The 13,834-nt window shown below is 34.2% G+C and overlaps 1 protein-coding gene across 1 annotated transcript; it reads left to right on the top strand.

Annotated features, from left to right (window-relative positions):
* The first annotated feature begins 2,484 nt into the window (after window positions 1-2,484).
* LOC122732503 (60S ribosomal protein L13a-like) lies at window positions 2,485-3,135 on the top strand. The gene has a single exon (XM_043972706.1). It carries the CDS (start codon window positions 2,485-2,487, stop codon window positions 3,094-3,096), a length of 612 nt encoding a protein of 203 aa, XP_043828641.1. The 3' UTR covers window positions 3,097-3,135.
* Window positions 3,136-13,834: the final 10,699 nt, after the last annotated feature.

Raw genomic sequence — 13,834 nt, 5'->3', positions numbered from 1 at the left:
TGAGGAAAATGGGAGCCAGGATAGCCAAATGACTTGTCAATGGTCATGCAGTCAGTAAATGGTAGAATTAGAATTAGACCTCTCCTTTCTCCAAATAGAGTTCTTTACATGCAACCATACTTTGAGATTTTTCCCCCCAATATTTAAAGTACAGATGATCATGCTGATCATAGATTTAGAGGTGCTAATACAAAGTTTCATAAACTGTGGGTTACAATCCAAATGGGGTCACAACTGAATGTAGGGGTCATGAAAAATTTGCCAGTAAATGCATGATTTATATACTTATTTTATATACGTATATGCCCAGGGTTACATAAACATTTCTCAGGTAAAAAGGTGTTCCAAGTAGAAAAAAGTTTAAGACACCCTGATCTAATATGCCTCCACTCCTTATTTTGTCATTGAGGAAACTGAATACTAGAGAGGTTAAGAGACATACCCAAGTATACAGAGAGTCATTGGCAAAGTTACATATCAGGGGCAGCTAGGTGGCCCAGTGGATAAAGCACTGGCCCTGGATTCAGGAGGTCCTGAGTTCAAATCCATGCTCAGACACTTGACATTTACTAGCTGTGTGAACTTGGGCAAGTCACTTAACCCTCATTGCCTCACAAAAAATCAACAAAAAACCAACAAAGTTACATATCAAACCTAGATCTGACACTAGATTCATTGCTTTTTACACCATTTATTTTTGTTTTAAGACAATTTTAATCATACATATTTTTTTCTTTATTATCAAAAAACATTTATGGGTGCAGCTAGGTGACACAGTGGATGAAGCACCGGCCCTGGATTCAGGAAGACCTGAGTTCAAATCTGACCTCAGACACTAGACATTTAGTAGGTGTGTGACCCTGGGCAAGTCACTTAACCCTCATTGCCCTGCCCCCACCCCAAACAAAACAAACAAAAAAACCCCATTTATTAATCCCTGGAGTTTAAGAAAAATTGAATAAATATGTACAATTATTAATATTTTAAAACAAATTTCTACGTGTGATAGGTCCATGACAACTCTTCAGTTACTCCCGCTGTATACTGTTAATTTCTCTATTCATCTCTGAATGTGTGCATTTTTTCCCTTTCACATTTTCATTGTCAGTATGACTCTTCTTCTGGGGAAAGTAGCCTTAGAAGAAGGGATATCATCTTAGGAATGGAGACTGAGAAATCCTAATAGATAACAATAATGATATCTATTTGACTTGATCAGTCCAGTAGCTTGCTTAAAGACATAAAGCTGGGAAAAATTCAAGGTCCAGACTATATTCACCTCACCAACTACCTTATTTCAAAAAACATTTCCAGGAAGAATTTCTACCCTGGGTCGCCAATTCACTAATTAGTGGTACTGTTACCAGATAATTATTTTAATGAACTTCCAGCCACATTTAACTTCTTTCTCACTTCTCTGGCTACTCCTTTTACAGACTCATAGACAACTACCTTGCAATCTTCTGTCATTCTAGCCTGTCATTCTCCCCAAATCTCCTCAAGTTCTAGAACCATAATTCATGATTTATTCAATTCTGCAATTGTTGCTGAATGGGATGTGTCAATTAATTCCCTATCACCTTAACCACCATTCCTATGAAGTACTGGACCAAAGTGTCTCTCCCTTATTTATGTTGTCACTTCTTTGAAGTTTCCCCTAGTGAACTCCTTGAGGGCAGAAACTGTGTTTTTTAATTTGGATCACAAGTGCTTTGAATATAAGTTTTTCTTTGTTTTTTTTTGTAGGGCAATGAGGGTTAAGTGACTTGCCCAGGGTCACACAGCTAGTTGTGTCAAGTGTCTGAGGCTGGATTTGAACTCAGGTCCTCCTGAATCCAAGGCCAGTGCTTTATCCACTGAGCCACCTAGCTGCCCCTTGAATATAAGTTTTTCATAAGCACTTTTCATTCATTCTGTTTTAAACTGTTCTCACTGATTCTTATAAATCTTCTCATATTTTTATTCATTGTATTTTTCATTTTAATGACTGCATTACTTTGTAATATCTACATACCATCCCTTATTTAGCCAATCATCAGGTGTTGGTTATCTGAGATGTTTCTCCTTTTTTTAAACTATAAATAATGCTTTTATGCATATTTCTGAAGATTTCTTTTTACTTTAGGGTGATGTGGTATATTTGAAATGAAGTGGCTATTAAATCAAAGGCTGATAGCATTCGTGTGATGTGTATTTCCAAATTGTCCTTTATAAAAATTCTATGAATTTGCAATTTTATAAGAAATTCATAAATTCATGAGTATATATGTATACATACACATATATGCATGTATAAATAAACAGCATTAGTTATTTAAGTATATGTGTATATATTCGTATATTTATACCTTTTTAATGTTATGTAATAAAATTCATCCTCCTTATCTACTTAAGCTTTATTATATATTATCCACATTTCAAAATTTACCGACTTACCAAAATAGTGTTAAAATATTATTCCTCTTTTCCCGGGCGGCGTCAGCCATGGCGGACCGGCAGGTACTTGTGATCGACGGGCGGGGTCATCTCTTGGGCCGCTTGGCGGCCATCGTGGCCAAACAAGTCCTCCTGGGGCGGAAGGTGGTCGTGGTTCGCTGCGAAGGCATCAACATCTCGGGAAACTTCTACTGGAACAAGCTGAAATACCTGGCCTTCCTCCGAAAGCGAATGAACACGAACCCTTCAAGAGTCCCTTATCACTTCAGAGCCCCCAGCCGCATTTTCTGGAGGACTGTTAGAGGGATGCTTCCCCACAAGACCAAGCGTGGTCAGGCTGCCTTGGAACGCCTTAAGGTGTTTGATGGCATTCCCCCACCCTATGACAAGCGGAAACACATGGTTGTCCCAGCTGCTCTCAAAGTTGTCAGACTGAAGCCAACTAGAAAGTTTGCTTATCTGGGGCGCCTGGCCCACGAGGTTGGCTGTAAGTATCAGGCAGTGACTGCTACTTTGGAAGAGAAGAGGAAGGAGAAAGCTAAGATCCATTGTAGAAAGAAAAAGAAGCTCACGAAACTGCGCAAGCAAGCTGAGAAGAATGTGGAAGGCAAAATACACAAATATACAAAGGTGCTGAAGAAACATGGGCTGCTGGTGTGAGTCCAATAAAGTGTATCCTCTACGGCAAAAAAAAAAATAGTATTCCTTATTCTCTTTACTTTTAATAATTAATTTTCTTATGATTCATTTTATGATGTAAGGATAATTCACTGTAGTAAAAACAAGATAATTTTGAAGGACACAATTGCTAACCAGTTCCCCCAAATCCATCTAAATATCTATCTATCTATCTATCTATCTATCTATCTATCTATCTATCTATCTATCTATCTATCTATCTATCTACCCATCCATCTATCCATCCACCCATCCATCTATTCATCCATCTATCATCTATCAACCTAACTATATAGTCCTTCCCCAGTTTTTCGTATTCACAGAATTATCAAAGAGTGATTTGTAATATTTTATTGTTCCTGAGATTTCTATTGTATTCCACCAGTTTTAATTCTATTTTCCCCTTTTATTTAGAATCAGGGAGTTTTAATAAGGTCTATGCTATATCATTTTTTAAAGTCCAGAAATTCTTTTATTTTTTTCCCTTCACTCTAAACAGATCTTAATACTCTTTCCCATTTCCCCATAAATACACCATAATCAATTTCTAAAGTTCTACAAATAAACTTACTGCTGGTTTTAAAAAAATTTAAATTTATTTTTATTTATTATTATTATTTTTTGCAGGGCAATGGGGGTTAAGTGACTTGCCCAGGATCACACAGCTAGTAAGTGTCAAGTGTCTGAGGCTGGATTTGAACTCAGGTACTCCTGAATCCAGGGCCAGTGCTTTATCCACTGCACCACCCAGCTGCCCAATACTGCTGTTTTTATTAGCATTGCATTAAATAAAAATTAAGCAACTATTGTCATGTTTTACTATCTGGATTTGACTCATCTATGAACATTTCATTTTGCTCCAATTATTTTGATCTTCCTTTATTTGTATCAATATGTTTTTATAGTTACTTTAATTATCATCACAAATAGGTTTTATAATTCGTTCTTCATCTTTATTGCTATTATATGAATTAAGATTATTTTTGTGTGAATGTATTTTGTATACTACAATCATTTTGAACTTATTTATTGTCTCATTTTTGTCATTGTGACTGATGTTTTTCTCATAAATAATAATTTTTTTCTTGAAATAATAAACATTTTTTCCTTTGTGATTCCTAATCTCTCTATTTTTTCACCCCATCTCATTACAATTCTTAACCTAAGTAATGTTATATCAAGAAGAACTTTTAAACTTACTCTTATTGGGAATGTTTCTGACATTTAAAAAAAATGTAATCTTGCTTCCTGATTTAGAGTAATGATTTGTGATAAGGAGGAAACAATTCTGTGCTTATTCATTTTCCTGTTATTCATTATAATTGGATGTTTATTTTATTAAAAATATTTTCTGCTTCTATTAATATTTTAAAATGTTTCTTGAAAGGATAATATGTTATTTTGATTTTTTCCCTAACATCCTTGAATTCCTGGTATAAATCCTATTTGGTCATAATGAACATTTTAAATTATGAGCTTACTTATTTCTCTCTTTGAAGATGGATCGCTGATTTACATATTCAATCCTACTCTTTTTGGAACTCAAATCATAGATTGCCAAATGGATATTCCATAAAAAACAGGTGACCAATAGGCTTATTAAATTTATCATGTCCAAAATATAACTGATCTTTTTATCGCTCTGATGTATTCCTTTTCCACACTACTCTATTTCATGGTTACCACCAACTTCTTAGTCATTCAGATTTGTGACCTTTGAGTCATTCTCAACTCTTTATTCTCCTTTCTAATCAATTGCCAAATCTTTTCTTTTCTGCACATCATCTTTCTCATCTGTTCCTTCTCCTTACTGAAATAACCTCCCTGCTTGAAGTCTTTCTCTTCTGTAACCCATCCTCTTGCACAGTTCCCAAAGTGATTTTCCTAAGATTAAGTCTAAACACGACACTCTCTTGTTCAATAAACTCCTGTAGTTTCCTGTAACCTCTCAGATTGAATAAGAACTCTTCTGTGGGGCATTTAAAATCCTTTATAGCTTGGTTCCAATGGACCTCTCCAGTTTTAGCATGCATTGTTTCTATCCAGCTACTCAATGGTCCAGTCAAATAAGCCTTCTGGTTTTTCCTCACAAAATAATTCTTCCATATTTCTGTGTTTGCACAAACTGTCATCTCTGTCTAGAATACACTCCATTCTCATCATCATCTCTTATAATGGGCTATTTCCTTCAAAATTCAACTTAAGGGTTCCTTCTGCTAAATCCATTCTTGATGTCTTCATACAACAGCTGCTCATGCTTCTTCCTCCCCCCCAAAATACCTTGTATTTATTTTGCATATATATATATATGTACATGTGACAGAATATATATTCCTCTATGTTTAGAAATAGTTTACATAGAATAGAAGTGTTTTCTTCTTTAAAAAGCTTGGAAAACTTTACTTATACAGGGTGGGCCAAAAGTCACAAGGAGGTCTGTCTGATGATTTAGTAACATTTTGAAAATTATTTTTCTTTATTTTTTGCTATTTACAAGATTTGATTTTTCACATATAATATAAATTCATTTCATATATATTATATATATGATGCTATGGTACTGTAAATTAAAAATGAAATATAAAGAAGTTATCAAATAACTTTTGGCTTGCCCTGTATGTGCCACATTTTATTATTGCTGATTTTAAAATTATTTTATTTTTTCTCTGAAATTGTCCATTTAAGTTGCCTAGATCTCCTTCTATTAATTTCAATCATTTATATATTTAAAATGATATGTAGTAAGTACATTTTGAGAGCTCAAATTTATTATATATGTTTCATGATTTCTGTTTACCATTCTTTTTTTCTAAATTCTAGTTTGGGTGATTAGTATTTTTTTTCTCTTTTTGGATTGACTTCATGAGGGACTTATCAATTTTGTTGATATTTTTAGAAATAATAGCTTTTGAGTATAATTATTAGTTAAAGTTTTCATTTTCCATTCATTGAATTTTTTTGCATTATCTCTCCTACTTTATTTTGAACTATATTACATTCATTTTCCCTTCTTTTTTATCTTGTTCCTGCTTCTTTTTAAACCATTTTCTATTACTGGTCAATCAATAAGCATTGAATACGGACTTGCTATGTTCCAGTCACTGTGGTAAGTGCTGGTAATAGAAATCTACACAGAAAGAAAGATAGTCTCTGGGCTCAAGGAGCTTACAATCCAGTGGGGAAACTACACAAAAAAGAATCTGAAAAGCAGTTATTGGATCATGGGACACAAAGGAGGGGGCATGATAGTACTTAGTACAGCACAGAGAGGAAAGAAGACCCTTAAATCAGGGTTCTTAGAGAAGCCATCCAATCAGAGTGAGAGTCCAGAAAGTACTTCTAATGTGTGTATTTCAAAGCTAGAGTGAACATCTAGAATGAAGAGACTTCTGTACTGTGGTATAGGACTCAGTAAATGCAGTCTGGAGAGGAACCCTTTCTAAAATCTTTAGAAGAAGAAGTAATTTATTCTGTTTTTCTTTTACTGTCTTACTAATATAGTTATTCTATATTGTAATTTGACTTTGACTATTATAGATTATGGCAAGTGTTTTATAAATGTTTTAAAAATAGTGTGTTGCCATTTTTATAATTTTGTTTTTAATCTAACTGTGCTCTACTAGTTTTTAAAATTACATGTAGCCTTATGTATTTGTGCTAATTCTAGCTGTTGTTGATAGTTCTAATAGTTGTCTGAAATAATGTAGGTTATTTTCTGCTTGTTAACATTGAAACAAGACTTTTTAATTCCCCATTACGTGTTCAGTGTTTTTGAGAATTCCTTGATGAAAAGTTTATTCTCTACTTTCTCATTTACTTCTCTCATGCATACGTTGTCTTACAAGGATCTTTTCCTTCTAGTTTATTAAATATGAACATTTTCTCCCTTATAGAAAGATCCAAGTAACTACCTTTTTTCTATAATCCATTGTGTTAGGTAGAATGGTTAGGAGACTGTGTGAAACAGAGATAATTCTATTAGAGCTGCAAATGTGGCTATGAATGTTGGATTCTTTTTAATCATTTATTTTGTAAATATAATATCAATACTGCTTCCTAGTCACATGACCCTGGGCATGTCACTTAACTTAAGCTGCACTGAGCTTCATTAATATCACAGGTAAGATGAGGGGGTTCAATAAAATACCTTCTAAGGTACCTTCAAACTCTAAATCTTTATGATCCTAAGATAGAGTGTTTATGCTACACACATACCTCTCACTTTCTCAAAAAGAAAACTGATATTTGTACATAATTTATAACACCATCCATAGATAAATCTAAGAATGCAGGTTTAAGGATTATTATCGTAAAAATATGAAATAGCTTTGTTGATGGATGTAGGGAGAGAACTGATTAAAATATTAGCTCATGATAAATAAAACTATTACAAATTTCAGGGTAAGATAAGGTCCTTGCCAGCATGAATCTCATAATGTATTTGGAAAAACCGCATGTGCCAAGATAATTAAAATCAAACCAAACAAAAGCTAAGCAGCATTTGAGGGTTTCAATAAAATTAGAAATATTGGTACTGGAAATTAAAGCATTATGGACCTAAAGCAATGGAATTATACTTTAGATAAAAATAGATTTATTTTCCTTTTTGTTTTCAGTACTATGCTTTACTAATAGTAGTAACTCTTATTTATTTAGTACATATAATTTATATTTTATTTGATTTTCATAACCATGTGTTATAGGTGCTATTATTATTTCTGTATTTTTTTTTAAATTAGGAAATCGAGACTAAGAAAACTTGCTCAGGGTTACACGGCTAAAAAGTATTTACAATAAGATTTGAATTCATGTCTTTTTATTCCAAGTCCAACATTCTGTCTCCTGTGCCAACTGCCTATCTAGATAACATTTATTTCCATCTTAGTTCAGTGCTTTATTTTTGATGTGAGTTGCAAGCATCGTAAGAGAGTTTTCATTAAATGTTAATTTATTGAGTGAGCAGGATCTTCAAAACACTGTAAATAATTCCATGTTTACATTTTTTACTATCCTTACAACAATCAGATACTTTTGTTGAAGACATTTCTCCTATGATAACTTATGGCCTTTATTAAAATTTTATTAAATACAATATACACAAGTGCAATTCTCCTTTCCCAATTAATTTTTTATTTGAAATTCATATTCCTAGATATTACAAGTATTTCCTACAATTTTGCTAAACAGACTTTTTAAACAGGGAGAAATTAAAGGCTTATATCTATTGGCAGTGCAGATAATATCTGAATAGTCTTACTTTCTACTCTTTTTTTTTTTTGGTGGGGCAATGAGGGTTAAGTGACTTGCCCAGGGCCACACAGCTAGTAAAGTGTCAAGTGTCTGAGGCCACATTTGAACTCTGGTCCTCCTGAATCTAGGGCTGGTGCTTCATCCACTGCACCACCTAGCCATCCCCAATTGCCTTCTATTCTTTAATTTCCATTCTCTTCAATCCAAGATACTAATATTCAGGGCTTCTACTTCAAAAATTCAAGGATCATGATTTTGTCAATAAAATTTTTCCACATCCCCTTTATGCCTTATCCCATCTTAGTAGAAGATGATCTGTTAAAGTTACTATAGCAACATGTGCATATATATATATATATATATATATATACACACACACAAAATACCTATAGGCATGTGTGTGCTTATTCATTGTGTCTGTATGTAATACATGTATGCATATATAAATACATCACCTGGTGACCAGTCTTCTGGTGATGCCCATAGCTAAGTTGGTTCACAGATATTTGTTGGGGTCATGTTGAAACTCTTTTAACTGGAAAGCACCTGTCAGAAATTGTAATCTGCTGGCACTGTTTTGAGACCCCATGTCACTTCTTTGACACAATGAGTCATGTAATAGGAATTTAATGGAAGACATTCAAAAGAACTAAAATAAATAATTCAATCTCATCTTCCTTGTTAAATATTTATTGTTTTGTCCAATCTCTTAAACTTCAAGATACAGTGAAATGGGAAAGGGTCAGTCAGTGGGGAAGATTTCTTGTTAGTTTGCTTGTTTTTGAAGCATATTTTTGATGAGTTATCACTTTGTATGAAAGAAATTGCTTTGTTCTGTCCCATACCCAAATACCTATACCCAATGGCATGGGGTCTGTGTCATAAATGGTGTTTTAATTTTGTATCTAATTACAAAGAAACACCTTAATGATTCTTGGAGCTGCTTGAATCCAGAGGCAACTTTGTAGATTCACATCATGTGTAGTACAAACTGATGGTTTGGAGATGCCTTGACTAAAAAGGAGAGGAAAAAATAAAAGTTTTTCTGATAGTTTATGTTAAGTGCAGAGATAGAGACATTTTTTCCTGCCAAGTAGTCATCACCTAAGGGATGTAATTAACAACATGCCTTACAATTAGCTCATAAGGCTTCACAGTAGTTGCAAAACTGAAGAAGGATATTTTGAGGATAAAGCATTGTAAATGAAACAAAAAAATTTACCTTAGAGGCACTTTGAAGATAAAGGTTGACAAACTGAGAAAGTATATGGATGATTCCATACACTATGTTTACTGTGAAATAACCTCCTGGCCTGGGAAAAGTCATCTCACATTGCTGTTTAGGCTTTGAGCTTTTGCTCTTTTTTATTAGACGTTCATCAGATGTTAACACGGCTAAGATGTTGTTGTCACACTAAGAGACCCAGCCAGCTGAGTTATGCAGGTCAGTGATCAGCTGTTTAAGGCAATATCTTTCAGAGCTACACTAGCTTCTCTCGCCATACCAACAAGAAGTGCAGGGAGAATTGCAGCTCCTGGGATACTGTTTGTCAGGTTGCCCTATGCCTTTACTGATCCAGAGCTAACTCTCTGGGAAAGAGGGAGAGATAGTGAAACAGTTGAAATGATAGGATTAGAGGTATGGTTTTCCGGCTCTCTTGTTCTTTGGGTGATTTCCCTTTCTCATCTCTATACTCTCCTGGAGAGCTGGTGGCATAAATCAGTAAACTTTTGTTAAGAACTTATTACTTACTAGGCATTATGTAAGCCCTGGGGATAGAAAAACAAATGAAATAGTCTCTGATACTCAAGGAGCTTATGTTCTAATTGAAGGGGAAATATGGACATATAAGCTATATATAATATGGACAAAATTAATACAAAGCAGTTGGGGGCAGTTCATTAATAGCTTTAAGGATCAGGAATGACTTTAGGTAAAAGAAAGGGCTTGGGTAGAGTCTTTAAGGGAGACCAAGATTTCAAGAAATGAAAGGGGGGCTATGGAGGATATCTGGTGCAAAAGCATAGGAAATGGAGACGGGGGAGAGAGGATTCAAACCTTACCTCTGATGTTTATTACCTATGACAGCATAAACAAGTGACTTCATTTGTCTGGCCCTCAATGATCTCATCTGTAAAAATAGAGGATTGATGGCCTCCATAATACTTTCAAGTTTTAAATCACACATCCCTGAACTATGCTGCAAATTGATATGTACAATATAACATAAAACTGGATAAAGCTGCCCTTAGACATAGATTAAACCACTAAAATCAAGGATATTCTTTACACACATATGGATATTATATACTTATGGAAACACTAATGTATATATGTGTATACTATATGTATATTTATGAGAAATTCTACATACATGGGGACCTTCATATAAAGAAACTCTCTACCTTATTTGGAACTAATAATTGGAACGAGATAACTAAAAAAATGAGAGATCAAGTGACTTGCCCCAGGTCACACAGCCAGTATGAGTCAGAGGAAAGATTTGAACTTCGGTCTTTCTGGCTTCAAGGAGAACTCCCTATGCACTATTCCATGCTGAATACACAAATATAGAGATAGAGAAAGAGAGAGAAATAGAGACAGAGATAGATACTGGTACAGATACAGATATAGATTAGATATATATAACCTAATCTATATCTAATCTAATATCTAACCTACCTCTAATTTCAACTCCATCAAGTAAACAATATTTATAGCATTTATTAAGCATCTACAGTGCATTGTCAGGCACTGTGTTATCCTCTGTGTGTGTGTGTACACACACACACGCACACGCACACCCACACACACACACACACCCACACACATATATATATATATATATATATATATATATATGAAGCAGCCTCTTCTCTCTCTCTTTTTTATTTTTGCAGGGCAATGAGGATTAAGTGACTTGCCCAGGGTCACACAGCTAGTAAGTGTCAAGTGTCTGAGGCCAACTTTGAACTCAGGTCCTCCTGAATCCAGGGCCAGTGCTCTATCCACTGTACCGCCTAGCTGCTCTCAGCCTCTTCTCTCAAAGAGCTCACAGTTTAATGAGGCAGACAACATGGAAACAACTATGTATAAACATGATACATACATAATAAATATATTGAAGATTGAAGATTATTATCTCAGAGGGATGACACTAAGATTAAATAGGACCATGAAAGATTTCTTATAAAAGACAGGTGCTAACAGTAACAGCAATATGTTAATGACAATCAACTGTAAAAGACAGCTACTCTGATCAAGGAAATGATCTATAGCAATTCCTTTTTTAAAAATATATTTTATTTATTTCATTAAATATTTCCCAATTACATCTAAAACATTTTAGCATTAATTTTTTAAAATTGTGAGTTCCAAATTCTCTCTTTCTCCCCTTCTCTTCCTTAAGAAAGTGTGCAATTTGATGTTAATTATACATGTGAAGTTATACAAAACATATTTTCATATTAGCCATGTTGTAAAAGAACACAGACAAAAAAAGTAAAACAAGCAAAACAAACCTTTAAAACGTATGCTTCAATCTGTATTCAGGGTTCAACAATTCTTTCTCTGGAGATGGATGACATCTTTCTTTGTGGGTCCTTTGGAATTATCTTTAACATTGTATTGCTGGAAAATACCTAAGTCCTTTACAATTAATCATCTTTACAATGATACTGCTACTATGTATATGGTTCTGCACACTTGACTTTGCATTAGTGCACATAAGTCTTCCCAGGTTTTTCTGAAAAAGTCAAACTCATCATTTTTAATAACATAATGGCATTCCATCATAATCATATGCTAGAGCTTGTTCAGCTATCCCCAATTGATGGGCATCTCCTTAATTTTCAGTTTTTTGCCACCTCAAAAAGAACTGCTATATTTTTATGCAAATAGGTCCTCTTCCATTTTCTTCTATCTCTTGGGGATACAGACCTAATAGTGGTATTTCTGGGTCGATTGGGTATGCAGTTTTATGGCTCTTTGGTCATAGTTCTAAATTGTTCTCACCTAAGGGATGTAATTAATGATGTGATGAATGATTGGACTATTTCATTACTCCATCAAAAATACATTAATGTCTCAATTTTTCTATATCCCCTCCAATATTTATAATTTTTCCTTTCTGTCATTTTGGCTAATCTGATGGACCTGAAATGCTACCAGAGAGTTGTTTTAATTTGCATTTTTCTAGTCAGTACTGATTTGGAGCATTTTTCATGACTTTACAGTTTTGATTTCTTTTTTAAAACTTTTTCTATCCTTTGACTATTTATCAAATATGAAATGACTTGTTTTTATACATTTGGCTCAGTTCCTTATATACTTTAGAAGTGAGATCTTTAGAGAAATTTACTGTAATTTTTAAACTCAGTTTCCTGTTTTCCTTCTGATTTTCACTACATTAGTTTTGTTTGTGTTTTTTTTTAAGTTTTGTTTTTTTTTAATTTCACATAATCAAAATTATCCATTTTCCTTCCCATGATCCTCTCTATGTCTTGTTTGGTTATAAACTCTTTTCTTATTCAAAATATGACATGTAAATTTTTCCATGTTCTTCTAATTTGTTTATGATATCACTTTATGTCTAAACCATTTATCCCTTTGATCTTGTTATACATTGAGAAGTTGATCTATGCATTGTTTTTGCCAAACTGCTTTCCAGTTTTCTCAGCAATTTTTTTCAAATGGTCAACTCTTACTCAAAAAGCTTTGATTTTTGAGTTTATCAAATAGTAGAAAATTCTAGGCGGTAGTACAGTGAAAATGCTTAGAATCAGGAGATGGGGTCATGCATGTTTGAGGAATAGGAAGGTGGCCAGTGTTCAGACTACTTGTAGAGGAGTAAGGTAGAAGAAAATGTTGTGTCAAGATAATGAAACTCAGGGGTTCACCTGGAGACTGATCTAAATTGTTTGAATTGGGGAAGAGTGACTGGTGTACTAGATTGGAAGCACATCTGGCTGGTACTTAAGGGTACTTAATGAATTTGAATGACACTAGCCAATCATCTTGAAGAACCTACCATTTCTGGGAGGGGAACATGAATCAGGACACTGGGGAGAGTCTTCTTTCCCTTTTGGCTGGAGAGATTGGTGTGGTGGCAGGAATTCACAGGGGAGTTTAGGAAGGTGAGGATTTCAAGCTATAAGAAATGTGTTCTTGGGCAGCTAAGTGGAACAGTGGATAAAGCATTGGCCCTGGATTTAGGAGGACCTGAGTTCAAATCTGGCCTCAGACACTTGACACTTACTAGCTGTGTGACCCTGGGCAAATCACTTAACCCCCATGGCCCTGCAAAAAGAAAGAAAGAAAGAAAGAAAGAAAGAAATCTGTTCTCAATCTTTCTTTTTCTTTTACTATCTTTCAATAAACCCTTAAAAAACCTAAACTCGTTTATCAGTGATTTTAGTCAATTTCTCCCCAAAACTTGGGGGGACAGATTAGAACCTACATTTACAATTT

This window comes from Dromiciops gliroides, chromosome 6 (genome assembly GCF_019393635.1).
Source record: "Dromiciops gliroides isolate mDroGli1 chromosome 6, mDroGli1.pri, whole genome shotgun sequence".
NCBI lineage: Eukaryota > Metazoa > Chordata > Mammalia > Microbiotheria > Microbiotheriidae > Dromiciops > Dromiciops gliroides.
Note: the sequence above shows the minus strand (reverse complement) of the source record. Positions and strands in the feature narration are given on the sequence as shown.